This window comes from Daphnia carinata, chromosome 2, assembly GCF_022539665.2.
Source record: "Daphnia carinata strain CSIRO-1 chromosome 2, CSIRO_AGI_Dcar_HiC_V3, whole genome shotgun sequence".
NCBI lineage: Eukaryota > Metazoa > Arthropoda > Branchiopoda > Diplostraca > Daphniidae > Daphnia > Daphnia carinata.
The window spans coordinates 2,927,586-2,945,006 of record NC_081332.1 but is presented as its reverse complement, the minus strand read 5'-3'; the positions used below and the strand labels follow the sequence as shown (position 1 = coordinate 2,945,006).

General features: G+C 39.3%; 4 protein-coding genes across 9 annotated transcripts in view; all 4 read left to right on the top strand.

Moving 5' to 3' along the window:
• The window catches only part of LOC130686839 (importin subunit alpha-3-like), a 36,487-nt gene extending 27,527 nt beyond the window's left edge, over positions 1-8,960 (top strand). The window contains exons 1-7 of one of the 3 annotated variants that reach the window (XM_057510007.2): positions 6,803-7,038; positions 7,153-7,259; positions 7,331-7,481; positions 7,544-7,925; positions 8,035-8,199; positions 8,269-8,419; positions 8,480-8,960. In XM_057510007.2, coding sequence (XP_057365990.1) covers positions 7,619-7,925; positions 8,035-8,199; positions 8,269-8,419; positions 8,480-8,942 — 1,086 coding nt within the window. In that variant the 5' untranslated portion in view covers positions 6,803-7,038; positions 7,153-7,259; positions 7,331-7,481; positions 7,544-7,618 and the 3' untranslated portion in view covers positions 8,943-8,960. Of the gene's footprint in view, positions 1-6,802; positions 7,043-7,152; positions 7,260-7,330; positions 7,482-7,543; positions 7,926-8,034; positions 8,200-8,268; positions 8,420-8,479 lie in introns of those variants that run through there. The other 2 variants (XM_057510006.2, XM_057510008.1) reach the window with 2 other exon arrangements.
• LOC130686835 (pescadillo homolog) lies at positions 414-6,086 on the top strand. Its single transcript, XM_057510000.2, has 13 exons — positions 414-545; positions 686-1,029; positions 1,092-1,353; positions 1,416-1,554; positions 1,615-1,742; positions 1,817-2,076; positions 2,141-2,328; positions 2,390-2,505; positions 2,598-2,911; positions 4,014-4,325; positions 4,930-5,147; positions 5,441-5,600; positions 5,672-6,086. The coding sequence occupies exons 1-13, from the start codon at positions 522-524 to the stop codon at positions 5,955-5,957; spliced, it is 2,751 nt and encodes a 916-aa protein (XP_057365983.2). The 5' UTR covers positions 414-521; the 3' UTR covers positions 5,958-6,086.
• Positions 8,961-9,101: 141 nt separating the features above from the next.
• LOC130686838 (N-lysine methyltransferase KMT5A-A-like) lies at positions 9,102-11,516 on the top strand. Of its 2 annotated transcripts, XM_057510004.2 has the most exons (6): positions 9,102-9,120; positions 9,595-9,713; positions 9,775-10,098; positions 10,285-10,622; positions 10,691-10,881; positions 10,940-11,516. In XM_057510004.2, the coding sequence occupies exons 2-6, from the start codon at positions 9,656-9,658 to the stop codon at positions 11,151-11,153; spliced, it is 1,125 nt and encodes a 374-aa protein (XP_057365987.1). In that variant the 5' UTR covers positions 9,102-9,120; positions 9,595-9,655; the 3' UTR covers positions 11,154-11,516. The 2 variants fall into 2 exon arrangements, with proteins under 2 accessions (XP_057365987.1, XP_057365988.1); XM_057510005.2 differs by lacking the exon at positions 9,102-9,120 and having other exon boundaries at positions 9,506-9,713.
• A 377-nt stretch (positions 11,517-11,893) lies between these two features.
• LOC130686832 (translational repressor ifet-1-like) lies at positions 11,894-17,380 on the top strand. Of its 3 annotated transcripts, XM_057509997.2 has the most exons (14): positions 11,898-12,051; positions 12,137-12,277; positions 12,350-12,824; positions 12,947-13,077; positions 13,133-13,502; positions 13,565-13,836; positions 13,898-14,217; positions 14,285-14,461; positions 14,528-14,778; positions 14,843-15,091; positions 15,177-15,329; positions 15,405-15,834; positions 15,918-16,037; positions 16,128-17,380. In XM_057509997.2, the coding sequence occupies exons 3-14, from the start codon at positions 12,498-12,500 to the stop codon at positions 16,355-16,357; spliced, it is 3,030 nt and encodes a 1,009-aa protein (XP_057365980.1). In that variant the 5' UTR covers positions 11,898-12,051; positions 12,137-12,277; positions 12,350-12,497; the 3' UTR covers positions 16,358-17,380. The 3 variants fall into 3 exon arrangements, with proteins under 3 accessions (XP_057365979.1, XP_057365980.1, XP_057365981.1); XM_057509996.2 differs by lacking the exon at positions 12,137-12,277 and having other exon boundaries at positions 11,894-12,051; XM_057509998.2 differs by lacking the exon at positions 11,898-12,051 and having other exon boundaries at positions 12,081-12,277.
• Positions 17,381-17,421: the final 41 nt, after the last annotated feature.

The following is a 17,421-nucleotide window of genomic DNA, read 5'->3' as shown; positions in this document are numbered from 1 at the left end:
GGAGAAAAAGAAAATAACATTTCTTTCTTTTTGCAACTCGAAATTTCGATAACCCAACACGGCCGGACAGCTCATGTCCTTGTATGGCAATCCGCTAGCGCGATGCAGTAGAAATATTCGGTAAGTGGATGTAAAGAACTAGATAGAATTCGATAAATAGGAGTAACTTGCGCCATCTATGTGCATCCCTGTAAGCCTTTGTTTACGTTTCGGGAACGTCATTTTCTTTTTAAAAACAACGAACCAATCCACTCAAAGAATTTCGGGGTTATGGGCTAATGTTTTCTAAGCTTTAACATATATTTATCTTAAAACTTAATATTATTTTATTAGCAAATTCATAAGATTGAAGGACTAGAAAGAAAGCGTTACGGCCTATTTAGTATAAGCTCCGTCTGCAGCAGCTCTGTCTGCTTGATAAAGTTTTGGCTTCTCGGCGCACGTGGTCCGAACAAATACGCAGTAGGGTCCCGTTTGAAAGTGATCTGTTAAATTCAATACATAACTAGCAGATACAAAAAATGGGTGCACCGATGAAGAAGAAGGTAAACGAAAATAAAGTTTAGTGGCTGTCAATTGTTGCGTTAGATTTCCGTTCTCGCTTTACGATTTTCTGACGTGGCATGCAGAAACAGAGAAGGAAACAGTACTTTAAGACTATTTAATTTTTTCCCCTTAATTACAGTATGAGGCCGGGGAAGCCACTAAATACATTACAAGAGCTCAAGCTTTAAAGAAGTTGCAATTGAATTTGAAAGACTTTCGTCGTCTCTGCATCTTGAAGGGAGTTTACCCACGAGAACCAAACAACAGGAAAAAGGCTCAGAAGGGAAAACTTGACAAAAAGACTTTGTACTATCTTAAAGACATCAGATTCTTGAGTCATGAGCCTCTAATATGGAAGTTCAGAGAATTCAAAGTTTTTATGCGAAAAATAAAGACAGCATTGGAAAAGGGTGATAAAGAAACCGTTGCACGACTGAAAGAAAACAAGCCCAGCATGAAGTTGGATCATTTGGTTAAGGAAAGGTAAAACGGGAAAAGAATCTATTGCATTCATTATATTACATGAAATTTCATATTTGCAATAGATATCCTACATTTATGGATGCCCTGAATGACCTGGATGATTGCTTAACTCTGTGTTTTTTCTATTCAACATTGCCTCGAGACACCAAAGTCCCAGCAAATCTAATTTCACTCTGTCGAAGGTTGACAGTAGAATTTTTACACTATGTTATAGCTGCCAAAGCTTTGCGCAAAGTCTTTATTTCTGTTAAAGGCATATACTATCAAGTAGAAATCAAAGGCCAGCCTGTGACTATTCTTATTAATCATCAACGAGGCTTCAAGGTAACTCAAATCAACCAAAATTTTCCCATAGCCATAGTCACCATGATACTTTTTGTTTAAAGCCTACTACCGCATCTGATGTGGATTACAGAATCATGACCAATTTCGTCGATTTTTACACATCGATGCTTGGATTTATAAATTTCCGACTCTATCATTCGATTAATCTTCAGTATCCACCAAAGCTTCCCGGAATTACTGGTACCTATTCTTATTTAATACATTATTTGAGATGTAAATTTACATGACCCTCTTTATTAGTTAAAGAAGATGCAACGGATGAAGATGCGGTTGAAGAATATAACGAACTAGTGGCTGCTTTGAATTCAAGCCTTGTTACAAACGTACCCCAGGCCGAAGAAGAAGTTCAGATCGACGAATTTCCTTCGGTAAGGGAAACAGGGTTAAACGTTCTGTTGCCTTAATGTTATGATAAAATTTACACTCTTCGTTTATTCCACAGGCTGAAGGAGCAGAAAAACTTGAGGAAGCGAAAAGGGAAGCTGAAGCAATCGAGCGACTTCAAAACCTCTTTAAAGGTTTAAAGTTTTTCATTAGCCGTGAGGTTCCACGCGAGTCCGTAGTTTTTGTGATCCGGTCGTGTGGCGGTGAAGTTTCGTGGGATTCTTCCATATTTCCTGGTGCAACATATGATGAAACTGATGAAAGCATTACTCATCAGGTTGTTGATCGACCTTCGGTTGAGAACCAATATCTTTCACGGTAATTATATCATATAGTTTGATTTGTTTTCGTGCGGAGATAATAGCAATGCAATATTCCATAGTTATTATATTCAGCCTCAATGGTTATTTGACTGCATTAACTTCCGCCGGTTACTTCCAGTTGAAGATTATTTCATTGGGGCTAATCTGCCGCCTCACATTTCGCCCTTTGTCACTGAGCGTCTGGGTGACTACATTCCCCCTGAGCGACAGATGCTCCTGGCGCTACAACGTGGAGAATCTCTACCAGGTATGTTTTTACGCCAATTAGTAGTGTTTTTGTTTCCTAATTGACTGCTCTGAACTGCCAGCTGAACAAGAGGAAGAAGAGGAGGAGGAGGAGACTGAGGACGATAGCAGTGATGAAGAGGAGGAAGAAGGCAAAGTTGAAAAGAAAGAACCCACAAAGTCCCAAGTGGTTAACGAGGTAATTCTGATATGCGCTTTTTTTTTTCTTCTTTATTATATATATATATACAAAAGATATGTATATCTTTAACAAAATGTTTTTCCCTGTAGAAAAAAGGCATGAAAGTATTGAGGGGCCGTGTGGAAATGCCAGACGTTAAAGGCATGGATGAAGAAGAGAAGGAGCACTACAAATTCCGCGAGTTGATGATTCGTAACAAAGATAAACGACTCTACCGTTCTATGATGAAAAATCGTAAGAACCGTGAACGAGAAGCTAAACGTTTGGAGAACAAGCGCAAATACCACGAGAAAGAAGAAAAAAGTCTCAAAAAGGCGTCTTCAGGAAAAGAATTGACCGCGAAATGGTCCATTCAACCTCTGACTACGACCTCAGACACGCAAATCAAGAAAATGAAGATGGCGTAAGTTTTTCACATCCTTCTCGCTTTCGTCTTAATACACGCCGTTGTGGAAATATCCTCTATGTTTAAAAACATTAGAGCAAAGAATTGGCAATTGTCGAGCTGATTGTGGGTCGAACAACACTTGTGTTGTTCGTTAACGGGTTATGACCACAATCAACTTAACGTATGCATACACACTTCCACGAGGCATCCGCAAGGAGGGGGCCGGAGAGAGGTTAGCAAGCATTCGCCTTTGCTGTTGGCAATGCTGGTATCTCTTTAACTGGGCCAACGGGTTTGCCTTCTGGCGTTGACCGCGATTGTTGTTCCCTTTTTTTCCACTGGGAAAACCAGTGTGGAGCTCCCCTGTATAACCGGCAACGACAGAATAACGGTGCGGCAGGTATTCTTCAATGTGATTTAAGTCCCATGCGTCTTCGAGACTTCCCGGAAACGTTTCTTTTTATATTTGAGTCTTAATTGATAATAATCACATTATTACAGGTGGGATACGGTGTTCAAATTTGCCTGAAACCCTATTCAGGTTGTTGCATTTACAGTTTTATTTTTTAAAAAAGCTTTGTGGGAGTCACCTTTGTTCATAACATCAGTGTATGTTGCCTGCTGGTTTCCTTAGTGTGGTGGAACAAGAGCCGCTGCGATTTTTGCTCAGGTACCTTCTGGGGAACTAGATTTAACGGTACAGAATTCTCTTTCGGGAGACCGAACTTTTTCCGACTTTTCATATCGTCTCAAACCGTGACTTGGTTTGGATCTGTTTAGCTAGCTGTGCAGCAGTGAATTGTAGTGGGTTAGCTTCTTTTCGTGTTGGCCTGCGCCTCCGCGCGCACCGATTTCTCCCATTTTTAACAGCTACTTCCGCTGTTGTCATCCCGATCTAACGCCTGGATCTTTGCAAGTGTGTTAGCTACGTCACAGAAGACTTGTCGAGAAAATCACGTTAACGCGAGAAGCTATACAAACTTGAGGCAGTTCGTGCAATGTCGGTCCGTCTTGGGATAGTTGCGGTTTTCACCGTGACGTTGTTCTCGTACCTAGTTGTGCCATGCGAGTGTCAATCAACCGAAGATACTGTTGTAGTTCTGAATTCTACGACCAGTACCGAATCATCGGCTAATGACACCAACAACCATGCCGCGGTCGAAGCCACCATCGATAATGGTAGCAACAGTTCCGGGCCATCTCCTTCGTCTGGTTGGAGTCGCTTATTGAGGAAGTTCTTCGACCGCCCTTCTTCCCAGCAGAAACATGCTGACAAGAACCGCATTATTTTGGAGAACCTTAACAACATTCAAGCTAATCCAGAAACAGCCAATACTACTTCCAACGTAGCCTTTCACGACGAGGAAACGGTGGCTATTATTACCTACGTTAACAAGAACGTTAACAGCTGCAAACTGATGGAAGTCAAGTATGTTGTTGTCTTATTCTTTTGTAGAAAGCAGGCCTTGACAATTTAGAAACCGAATTTTCCTTTTGTTCTCAAAACACAATTTCAAGCTTGCTGTTAGATACAATTTTATGGTTTTCTAGTGAGTCTTGAAATAACTTAAGTAAAAAATTGAAAAAAAATTTGAAAAATTTTGGATCTTTAAATACGTTGAATCGAAAAGGGGGGGGAGGAGGGGTATTCTAATACTACCTGCATTCAGCCGTACTTACCCTGAGGGATAAGTTTAGAAACGAAAACTTTCTCTAGAAATGTACATTCTCTTAGGAAACCCACCTCATAAATGATTTATCCGGGAGTTTTTAATCTACGTTAGTTGAGGATTCGTTGCCCCCCCCCTCACTCGTACGCCAGGTGGCAACCCGTTATTGAGCTTTGTACAGAAGATTACAGAAATTTCACACACACCACATTTGGAAGATGTATTTTTCACACGCAGACATGCCATGAATGCTAGATTGATCCTGACATTCATTAAGAACTATATTATGAATCTCATTTTGATCTAAAATTGGTTCCTAAAGGGCAAATACTGAATCCTTTGTTTTATCTAACCTTTCAACAGCTACCATTTCCAAGCAGTGGAAGTGTTGAAGAACTTGTCGGTTTTCATGCCCATTTACCCAGTCGATACTCGAACCATGGTAAATCTAATAAAGCAATGCCAGTACCTCAGGGGACCAGTCGAATCGAGTGGAAGAGGATGGACATCTAGATCCATGAGATCAGAAAATTCGACTTCCTCCAGCTCCTGGACGACTTTTGTCACGACTATTGTTCCAGGTACGTGTATATGTTTATTTTTTAAAATACCACTCACAGCAAAATTGGGGGGCATAGTCGTCTTCTTCAGCTACTTTCACATTCTTGTGGGAAGCGGAAGATGACGAAAGGGGGGAGAAAGCTATTTTGTGATGACGAAGATTGATACGTCATCAGCTTTCCTTGCCTACATTGTAATCTGAAAGCAAGTCATCTGTTCAAAAAAAATTTTTTTTTCTTTTTCATTTTCAAGCTGCGTACTGAAATTATTTTTCTTTTTTAAAATATATTTATATACATTTTTAACTTCTTAGGAACGAAATGGTGTGGTCCAGGAGATGTTGCCCAGTCTTACGATGATCTGGGTGCTTTGGTCGAAGTGGACAAGTGCTGCCGGGCACACGATCATTGTCCTATTAAAGTGAAAGGTTTCGCCAGCGCCCATGGCCTGATGAATCTGTCCTTCTATACCAAGTACGTGCATTTCTATTAGATAAAGCTATGGAAATTGAATTTTACTTTGGATTTTTCTCATTTTACCAAAGATCTCATTGTGCATGCGACGACGAATTCTTTAGCTGCTTAAAGGCACTTCCGACTCCAGTATCTCGGATGATAGGCAATCTCTATTTCAACGTAATCCAAATGCCGTGCGTTGACGAGCTTCAGTTGGCCGTTGCAGACGGGCTACCCAAACCCAAACTAGAAATTTTGCAACCGGAGTTGTGTACGGCAAAAATCTCAAGGAGCGGAGAATGCACTGGGCCTTCTGTCAGGAGGCCTTTCCAGCCGAGACCCTATAAATTCGTCACTATTAACCGTGTATTTTAATTTGATTCTTAGTCCCCTGCAATTTCCTCTCTAAGTAACGACAAAAAAAACAAAAAAAAAAAAAAAAAAAAAAAAAAGAACTTTAGTTGTTCTCGCATCCTCAATATACTGACGGATTTTTTTCCACCAGTTGATTTCAGTCTCCCAAGTCAATGCGGAAAATACCATCGTGTGATTACCTTATGACGCAATTCAACAAACTTGTGAAATGCATAAGGTATTCGAGCAGGAGTAAAAATGGAACAAGACCTGGCATAGAGTAACTGTACACTACTTCTCACAATGGAGCAATGACGGGTGAGGGCAGTATGAACTTGTTTGCTTTGAAAATTAACTCCTCGTGGTTTGGAGCAAGCAAGCAACTTTGCAGGTAAGAAGTAATTTCACCTGTTGTTAGACGATATTCCTCGAACCGCTATTTTATGTCTGTTAAAAAAGCAAAAAGCAGTAGCAATAGCAGCGGGTCTGCTATTCACCCTAGTAGAGAAACTGCAACATTGTCATGTGTTTGGTGATGCAGTAATAAAGTAATGGAGTTTGGACCTGGATCCTGTACGTAAAGTAATAATCACTCAATTAGTCATTACTCATTACTCATTAATGAAGAACCATAACTAGGAATCTAGGGTATGAAAAAATTTGTGCAATAAAATGGAAATTAGCCTGTTTTCCAGAAATGATCAGCATTGATTGAAAATGCTATTGATTTCAGTTTTTACATCTAGTTATCTGATTGTTTGATCATTCAAGTTAAATTTTAAAAAATAATGTAAAAGTTAAAATCGTTACTCAAGTCGAAATTCAAGCAATGTGGCAAATCAGCAGCAGCAGACTACCAGTACTGATGGACGACAAATTTGAAGATAGAGAATTTTGGGATAGGTCTGAAACAAAATTAAAATCACAACAGTCATCATCAATAGCCGCTTATCACTTAAAACTGTGGATAGGAAGTGTAAAGAATTTAAAGCAAAACATTTCTGACAATAAAACTGCGATATTTGGACAAAAAGTTGTGGCATACGTTGACGTCCTTGGGACCGTGATCGACAAATTGTCATCCGGAAAAGCTGACGTCTATGTTTGTAAGCCCCTAAAATTTGTTTTTGATTAATTATTTTAAATTGTTTTCTTTAATTAGCATTTCGTTTTTATGCAATACTATGTATTTATATTTTGTTTTATACATTTACAGTGGATGATGGTTCTGGTGTCATCTCGTGTCATGTAATAAAAAACACTGCCGAACTTGAAAGAATTGAAGAACTTAGAGCGTCACTTAAAAATGATTCTTCTATTATGGTAGGTGCCTACCACCTACCTTCTAAATATTTTCCTCATCAATATTGATTCTTTTTCAAATTCTTTTGCAGCTAATTTGTAATCAAGAGGATGATGGTTTAGAAAATCTGCTTACCATATTGGAAAAAGAAAAGAGTGAATATACAATAGGGGACACATTACATGTGCAAGGAAAATTAAGTTTCTACAAGGAAGAGTGGAAAATTTTTGCCAATACTATACGTAATTATCTTTTGTTTGTTATAATTTAATAATTAATTATATCACATTGAAATTGATTTTAGGTGCTGTGGAATTTGAAGAAGAAAACCATAGATGTATTGAACTTGATCACTTGTACAAAAATATTTATTTAAAAAATGAGTTGTGAATCAGCGAGTACCGTAAAAAGCATTCGAGAAGATAATCGCCTACAATTTGGCAGGATACGAAGAGAAAAACGCTTTCAAGTAACGACAATACAACGGAGCGGGCTCGAACAATTGCAGCCCCGTACGTATTCGCCGTCAAGTCTCCATTCGATGGCTACTACGTTGAGGAAAAAAAAAGATGTTAACAAAGAATTTCTCGCCGAACTCAGTCAGGCGTTAATGGAAAAGGAGCAAAACGCAATCATATTCTGTGGCATTGATGGGTCTATTCAAGGCCTTTGCACTTTTTTAACTGGTATAGATCTATGATTCAGTCATTTTACGTGTCGTGCGTTTTCTGTCGTATTGAGTTCTAAATCTCCTTGTCGTAAAACAGTATGAAAAAAAAATTGTTTTTCCACTAGGTGGTGATTCGGGCTTACAATTAGAAGCTGCTTATTGCATTGCCAATGCGGCTGCTTGGGAGGATGAAAATAAAACTGTGAGCCAACTGTCGTCTGCTGCTGGCGCTTACTTGATTACTTTGCTCGGCTGCGGAAATTCTTCCTTACAAGAAGCTTGTTGCTGGGGTATTGCTTTTCGTATCATTATTGTAACGAGGAATATTTTACTTTAGTTTTTTATTTTTTTTTGCATAGCTCTGGGAAATATGTTACCACAGGGCAAGAACATTCTGTGTTCACAAGGCTTCGTGGACAAGGTGTTGACTTTGCTTGATTCGCCACATGAAAACGTTCGCACTTCTGCAGTACAGTGTCTAGTTCAATTGGTATCAACAAGTTCATTGCTGTGAGTTAAAATTAATTAAACTTCTTGGCTTATTTTACATAACCGTTATCCTTTCCTTAGGGATACCGATTTGATTAAAATTTCAACGCAAATCGAAAAACTTCACCATTCAAATGATGTGGATGTGCAATCACTATGCTGGTTGAATTACTTGCTCTCATTCTTCCCTTGCTGTGATACCACGGTATTAGTTAGTAGTGTGATATTTTGGTCTCTTTGCCAACTTCGCCAACAATTGTTACAAGAAAGAGAAGTCTCTATCTTGATTCCCATCATTCGCTTTCTGGGAAATGTCAGTGCTGCCAGTAGTGATTACGTCATTATTTTATTGAACGAAAAGGACTTTTGTTCGATAATTTTACAGCTACTGAATTCTTCCTACGAGCCGATTTGTAAAGAAACATTATTACTCGTTGCGAATATCGTCAACAATCCTAGTAGCATAGTTCATTCAATTATGGCTAATTTAAAATTTAAAGAAACACTTGAGAAAAGTGTGTGTAACGTATCAGCCATTTCCTGATTATGATGTTAATAAATGTTAATGAAACAAAAATTTAAAATACTATTTTATCTCTTAGAAAAACAAGTTTCAAAATTTCCCGCCTCTTTGCAAGATATCGATATATGATCGCACCATATGTAGAGGTTCAAAAACCGACTGCTCGGACTCAACGGTTTTTAGGCAAGGCCAACATAAGGTTTGAAATTTTGCGATATTTTAATCTAATTTCATTTTTCGAAAAACATAGAGTTTATTATTATTTCATGTAAGGAACCAGCGAGGACGTAATTCAAAATTTCATAATTCCCTTTGCCATTACTTTGAAATTTGTGACGAGCGAGACAACGCATCATCAGTTTATCACTAAGCATTTGCTTGTGTTTGAGGGGTTTTAGAAAATGGAGGGCTAATTTACGGCAACGTTTCTTTTAATTTTTGAATGAGAGATTTCAAGGGTATTGTAAGACCTCATATATTCAGTGGTTGTACAGGTCGTGTTTTGTTTCCAAAATGAACTAGTTAGAACAAAAAATTTTAGCAATATAGTTATTTTACTTGTGGAGCACCAAAGCTTCCTTTGGAGTACTGTCAAGAGGCTGGTGTGACAGATGAGGTTTCGCGGGATTAGCAGCGAATTCATCCAATCTGTTTTTGTTTTCTCGATTGGTAGGATTAAGATAACGACGAAAATACGAACAAGTATTGGTCGTTGAAATCTAGTCTGCCTATATATGGTCTCAAATTCTGAAGCTTGCCTGGTTCAATCTTATTTCACTATGGTGAAGCGAGGTAATGGCAAATTCCAACTGCTATTTTAATTAGCACATTAAAAAATTGTGTTTATTTCCAGGTTCAACCACTACCAAGCGTGGTAGGAAGCCAGCTGCTTCAGTTGAAAGCAATAATCAGCAAGCAAGTGAAACAAGTGTTCCTCAGCAGGATGTGGCTATCCCAAAAGAAACATTAGCAAACAAAACAAAAAACTCTTTTCGGGGAAAACTTTCACATACAAGCCCAATTCAGGATTCAAGCTCTCGAGACAAAAAAATCACGGTTTATTTTACCACAGTCAAACTGGAAGAAGCTTCAAAAGGAGAACACGCTGAGATTGAAAAAGAAGTTGGGCAGGTAGCCAAATCTTTAGCACTCCAACGTGTCTTTGGAAAACCAAAACGTGAGTTGTTTTTATGTTAAGTTATCTCCTTAGTTTTATGATGACAAAATGTTTGAATGATCTGATATTAGATTTTATCTTTTGATCAGACAAGATCAGTTTAATCTTCTCTCTGACCTTATTTGGTTTCTATTTAAAGCATCCCCTTACTTTTTTATGGAATTTCATGGAAATATCTTTATTCAGGTCCAGAAAAAGCTGATGCCAATAGTTCTCCTCATAAAATCCTTTTGAAAGAAGAAACACAACAATTGGTTATTGAATCTCATGGGGTTTCTGAAAAAATTTTGAAAGAAGAAATTGCTATTGACCAATTAGTTAAAGAACCAAAAGTCAAAGCTATGAAAGCTAAGCGCAAACTGAACGTAAATCAAAGCCTCAATCAGGATGCGCCTCAAAATCACAAGCTCACAGAATACTTCGCTGTCCGGCGGAGCGTTCGCAAGCCCAAGACAGCTATTTTGGAAGAAAAACAAAGAAATCTAGAAGAGTCTGTCTTATCGGGGAAAGAAGAGGGACTCCAAGTATGTATCCTCTATGGAAGTAGTTTACCATTCTGTTTCGATAATTTCGACTTTTTTCCCCCTTAAAGGTCCACAACTTCCCAGGAAAAGGGCGTGGAATAGTAGCGACTCGGTTGTTTCGAAGAGGTGAATTCGTAGTTGAATATTCTGGAGATCTCATTGAAATGGCAGAAGCACGCGAAAGAGAGAAACTCTACGCTGCAGACCAAAACACGGGATGTTACATGTACTATTTTCAACATAAAAATCAGTCATACTGGTAGGTTCATTTAAAAACATTTTCTGCAACACAAATTTCATGTAGCTTTATTGATCAGTGTCGACGCTACTTCGGAATCTCATCGTCTCGGTCGCCTCGTCAATCACAGTCGATCCGCTGGCAATTTAATGCCAAAAGTTATTGAAATCAAAGATAGACCGCATTTACTTTTGGTTGCCCGTTGTGACATACTTCCAGGAGAGGAATTATTATACGACTATGGAGATCGCAGTAGAGTTTCGCTGAAATATCATCCATGGCTTGCATCTTAAAATTCGACCAAGTGTTGTGGTGCAGTAATTCAAGTTCCAACAATTCTCAAAGGACCGCCCCCTTTTAGTTTTCTCCTCAAGTTCTCTAGTGTTGATTTAAAGAGGAACATCCCTACACACTTTGTACAAATATATCATTGCCTTTTTTTTGTCATTAGCGTTGGAATGTACTACTATTATTTGACAACATGTAAACCGATTGCTTGTGTTCACGTTCAAGTACGCGAATCGACATAACCAGAGTTGAAAGCTGCGTCGCTTTAAATTCGTCTGCCAGGTTCGTGTTTTTTTATAATGAGATTTCGTAAAACTAAAATGCTAATTTCCACTGCCAAATGAATTGATCCATTGATTGCGTAAAAGTTTCATCGTCGTATTCGTATTTCTTTTTCGTCATAACCTTTTTCATTTTATGTATAGCAAAGTATGCCATTTTGGTTTTAAATAGTTTCAATGAATACAATTGAAGTAAGTAGACAAATTAGTGTCTAGAGGATTTTTTTTGGATCTGTCATTCAGTTATCTAAAGACAACAAACAATTCAATTTGGTGTTTTTATTTGTAAACTCAATGTTTGACCGTGCGCTGCCTGTCGACGACCATGCCCGAATGATTATCAAGAGGTGTTTGTTCTTGCTGGTGTATTACCACAAGAATTGTGTCCTAATAGTTGAAAATGAAATCCAAAACGTTAGTGACTTGAACTCAGACAATTTAATTTTAATTCTGCCATTATGGTTGCCAAACCCCATTCAGAGATCAACGTCATAGTACCACCTGAAAATGCTTGCTATAGGTGGCGCACTGACAACTTTGCATGAAAGTGTGTTGTTGTAATCTGTACCCTTTGTGCGTTCTTTCCCGTCTAGTGGTATATTTACCCGTTTGTCCAACTTGTGTAAGTTTTATTCTTTATTAACACATCTAAGATTTAAATAAAGACAAAAAATTTGTAAAAATTTGTCTTGCGAAGTATGGTCAAGTATTCGAGATCCCTCAAGGGAGAAAAGTGTGGGCTTGCAGGCAGACTGCTTGCTGCATGTTGCAAACTCTCGGCAATGTGCGTGGCATAGCAAGTTTGATGCCAGTTGTAGTAAAATTAGACTTCACGAAGTTAGTTTTCGGTAGCTACTTACCGTTTAGCTTATATTATTAATTACTGGGTTTATTCAAATGATTTAATTTCTAATTTTCAGGTTTATCCCCAGTAGTCCATCTAAAAACTGTGAAGCCTATTGTTCAAGATTGTTTCAAAACTCAACTGGTCTCTGATTCATTGTTCTTTTTGAACTGTTTATCAATTTTAGCTCTTATATTTGAGAATCTTTTTGTAACCCAATAAGCATGGAAGATATCATCATGGAAAGTGTAGAAAACCTGAATGGCAATGATGTCAGTCAAAAGATTATGTCTTGCAAAGGTGGCCATGATGGAAAACAACAAGTTCCGTCAAAAGTCCTGCCGAAACTCTTCTACTCAAGAGACATGTTGATCAAACTTAGGAACCATCCTAGTTCAAAGGAGAAGCCATCGATATTTGATGATCAAGATCGTGTAAAGAATGGAATGTGGGATCCAGAACATTGGCATAGCAGAACTGCTAAGGATCCTAAAAGATCCAACGCAGGTCCTGCCACCGGAGCTGGTAACAAGGAAGATCAACAGGATAAGGTAATTTTATGAAGTTTTGGAACTGTAGTATCATTATATGTATGGAACTGCCAAAAAACCCTGTTCTCCAATTATTACAAAATTAAAGTAAAAAAAAAATATATGATAATTTTTCTTTTTAGAAGAGAGGAAAGGATGAAGGAGACGAATTTTGTTTCACGCCACAGCGCCGTAGTTTCGTCAGCGGTTGCCACGTAGTACCATCACGTCGGCAAGAGGCCGAACCTACTGTACCTCCTGGTGTTGCTGAAAGGTATACAACTTTCATTGGTTTAAATAAGCAGTCATTAGTTATACCGTAATTGCAGTGCCCGAGAATCAACTTTGCCTGCACGCCGAGTGGGAAGTGGTCGCTTGACAGGTCGAGATGCAGAACCTGTCCCTGTTAAGGATTCCCGTGATCGACGGGAACCTCTTCGAGCTCCAGCCCCACAACGAGAACGGACTTTCGATAGAGAACCCCAGCGGAATGAACGTGGAAGCGAAAGAAATGATCGCCACGATCGGAGCGAGAGAAACGAAAGATCCGAAAGAAATGGGCGGACATTTCAACCATCCCGACCCGATCCTCGGGATAAAGAGCCGTCCGAAAAGGAACGTCGCAACTTTGATCGTTCAGGCTATGAGCGTGACTATAGCGGCCGTGGTGATCGTGGAGATCGCGGAGATCGCTACAATGTGAGTTGTTATTTGGTTCAAATGAATTTCGTTTATGATGCCTGTTTAATTTATCCATTTAGTCGCGTCGGAAAAATGAGGATGACACTCCGGAATGGTTTTTTGGAGGACCATCGTCTCAACATGATACAATCGAATTGCGAGGTTTCGACGAAGAAAAAGATAGGAAACAAAATGCAAAAGCCTCGGCCAAAAAAGAACCCGTCAAAGAACGCCAACAAGTCACTGCTGCGAAAAAAGCTGAGGAACCGACAAGTAGTTCTTCTCGCCCGGGGAGCGCGCTATCGGGAAAGATTACCAAGGAAGATCAACCTCCAAAAACCGAAATTCCCGGGTAGGTAGTAGCCGTATTTGCCAAAACCTTATTTTTACTTAGACTATTAATTTATACACAGGAAAAAAAGCTCAACAAATCAAGATAAAATGGATTTTAACATTGAAGATTTCTTAAAAATGGATGGTGATCTTAATGGACTCGGTTTAGGATCTACTGAAAGCGATGAAACGTCACGTGGATCTAAAGCGAGTCGTTGGTTTGGCAAAGCCTCTGATTTGCCAGATGCTAGTAAGCCTGTAGCATCCGAAAATCCAAAGGCAGATCTTTCTTCGAATCAAGAGGCCGCGCGTTCCCTGTTGGAAATGCTACAGAAAGGAAGTCAGCAACAACCGGAACATAAAAAGATAGTCACAGCTGAAGAATTGGAACGCACTAGTGGTAGGTGTTAATGTTCTATATTTTCCATTGTCGATGTGGCGGTGCAGTAATTTACGTTTCTTTTTAGGAAAATATTCCAACAGTGATGACGATGGTATGACGGTCTTCAACAAGCTTCTAGCTCAAGTGCAAGAGACTACATCAAAGCCGCATTCCGTCATGAATAGCGCGCCCACAGAACAAGATATTCTTGCCAATTTGCTTGGTAAACAAATGAAGATTGACGCACAGCTGCCCCAATCTGGTAATTACAGCGTTTAATTTTTGTTGTTTTCCTTTATCAGCTCCTTGATTATCCTATTACTTTCAGTTCAACATCACGCTCAACAATCGCATCCGGATGCATTGGCTAAATTTTTGCAGCAGCAACAGCACAACCAGATGCATCATCAGAATAAGCAGCCCCTTTTAAATCAAATGCAACACCAAAATCAGCAACAGCTTCATAATAATCTCCACCAGCAGCAGCCGCAGTCACACCATCCTTTCTCGATGCACAATGAACAACAGCATTCCGATATTCACGCATTGATGCGAGATTTGACCAACGGACATCCTCAGGTACGCTCACCCAGTCAAATCTAAACGAAAACAATATAGAATCATCCTTTTACTGTATTTTTAGACTGTAAATCATTTGCATTTAATGGCGATGCAGCAGCAGCAGCAACAACAACAGCAACAACAACAGCAACAACAACAGCAGCAGCATCACCAGCAGCAGCAGCAGCAGCAGCGTCAGGCCTTTGTCGGTAGTCCACAACAGTCCACTGCGAAACAGTCTGCTTCTTCGTCAAGCCCCTTATCGTTTACACCCACTGCGGTTATGCGTAAAATGGGAGCCGAAAAAGACAAAGCAAAGGTGGCATCGTTGGTGAGATATTAATTAGTTGCACTTTTTTTTGAATTTTTATTTTTTTTGTAAATGTACACGAAAACCGCCCTCTCTCCTTCAATAGGATAAAGGTGATGGAGTAGATGCGGGAATAGCAACTAATTCATCTCCTCCAACTAACCAAAGCTCGGCGACATCGAACCGTCTAACCGGGAGAACCGCCAGCCAAGTACAAGGTGCTTCACGTGTCAGCAGCCAAATGAGAATGAATGACATGGTAAGTGAATTTCTAGTTGGGAAAATTTGTTGATTGCTATTGATAGTCAATACCGTATTTATGTTGAACTAGCAGTCCGCGGCCCCGCAGCAGCAACAGCTTTTAACCGGACGTCCGCTTGTCAAAGGACAAGAAGGCATACTTCCATTCCAACAGCAGCCACAACAAGTGGGTAATAGACCATTTGGATTGGCTTCTGCATCGAATGCCGCCATCACTGGTGTGGCGGTCAAAATGTTAGAACAACAGCAGCAGCATCAACTTCTAGCCGCAGCTGTAGCTGCCTCTGCAACTCAGACCCAGCAACAGCTCAAACAACAAATCCTCCAGCAGCAACAACAGCAACAGAGAACTTCGCCTTTACAGCAGTCTCTGTTGGCATATGCTGGTGGTCTCCAAACAAATATGGCGTTGCAAAATCGCGGCATTCCTAATAATGTTCCAGTTGGCAACCGAACTCATTTTAGACCCATTCATCCACAGCCAATGATTCCTCCTATCTCAGGTATATACATATATATATTTTCTTATTTCTCATAATCTATATTTATCCCGACCAATGGAATAAATTTGTAAATGTGTCATTAGGATACTCGCCGTATTTGGCTAATCAAGCGAGTCTTCAAACTGGTCAGAGCCGTTTACCGAACAATATGGGTTCTTCCAACCAGTTTTATGGAGTGTCTCCCGCTTCTTCAAACATAAGAAGTAAGCACAAGTTTGTCCAAAAATTTTGCTACTCATCCCTCCAAGTTAAAAGAAAGAAAAGTTTAATAATATACGTTATTGATTAAACAGGTTCAGCGCAAAGTCTGAATGCACTAGCTGCACTGCAACAACAAGCATTTGGCGGTAACAGAAGCCCCAATATGTTGCAAGGAGGCAACCCATTATCCCGTTGGTTCCCTCCAGAGATTCTTTCTCAAGCCGGTTCTGGACAAATGCCGACACTGCCACCAATGCCGAATCAGAAAATTCTCAGCCTGGAAGAGTTGGAACGTTTGCACACTTCGCCCATGTCGCACTAGACGTAACGGCAAGTTTTTAAGACGTTAAATACCAAGTTAAAGTTTGAGAAGTCGAATTCCAGTCTATTTGCTAAAGAGCGTGAGTTTCCAAATGAAGGAAACCTCAGTTCCTAAATAGATTGGAAACATCGTCACGAAACCTGCACGCAAAATCGAACTTGATAATGATTCAAATCGGGTGTTCGTACCTTTGAGCCTTGAAATGTATTTACAATATTAGCAAGTAATTCTCTGAAAGTCGGGTTGTAGCCGAGTTGAGTTTAAAAAACACACAACAAAAAAAGCAACCTAGTTTTTCTTGTGATACGGAAGATTTTGATTTTTTTTGTGTGTGTTTGCGCGCGTTTGTGTTTCGGGTATTATGTGTATATTTTCTCCTAGAATAAGGCAAATTTTTTTAGTTTCTTCTTTGTCATATCTGCCAGTGTACGTGGCTAATCTCTTGCTTTCGATTATTAAGAAGATGGTATTTTTTGTTACACTATTTTTCTTTCTCTTGCATAAGTTTCCCGTAATTATCAGGATTCTCGTCTGTTTATTTCCCCCTTCAGTAGCGATTCAAATTTCTGGCTCGTCTGAAACCCATATCAGAATAAAGCACTTCTTGGTTAATTGGGTTTGGAAAGTAACTAAAGGTGTCCAAAGTGTTTATTTCAAAACTTGTCCCAGTTGCTGGAAGAAATCCTTGATTCAGAAGATTCGTTATGCTATTAAATTTTTTTTCTGTTCCTCCCCATTTTCCTAGACTTGAACAAGAAGAGCGCATCAAAATTTTTGTTTATTTTCTTTCCTTCTGGTCTGTCGAATGTGAGCGGTGTATGTGTGTGAATGTGCGCGAGCTAGTTCAGTGCCCTGAGTCTTCTGTAAATATTCTAAGCATCTGTGGAAAACATGGTCACGTTCACATTTTCTTTCAGCAAATGTTATTATTATAGTTCGCCCTTATTAGAATACTAAGGTCCAGTAAGAGGTACCTAACTTGGAATACGGTAAATATTCAATAAAATGTAAACTGATCATGTACTATTTAAAACAAAATTTCATTTATTTATTATTATTTCTTT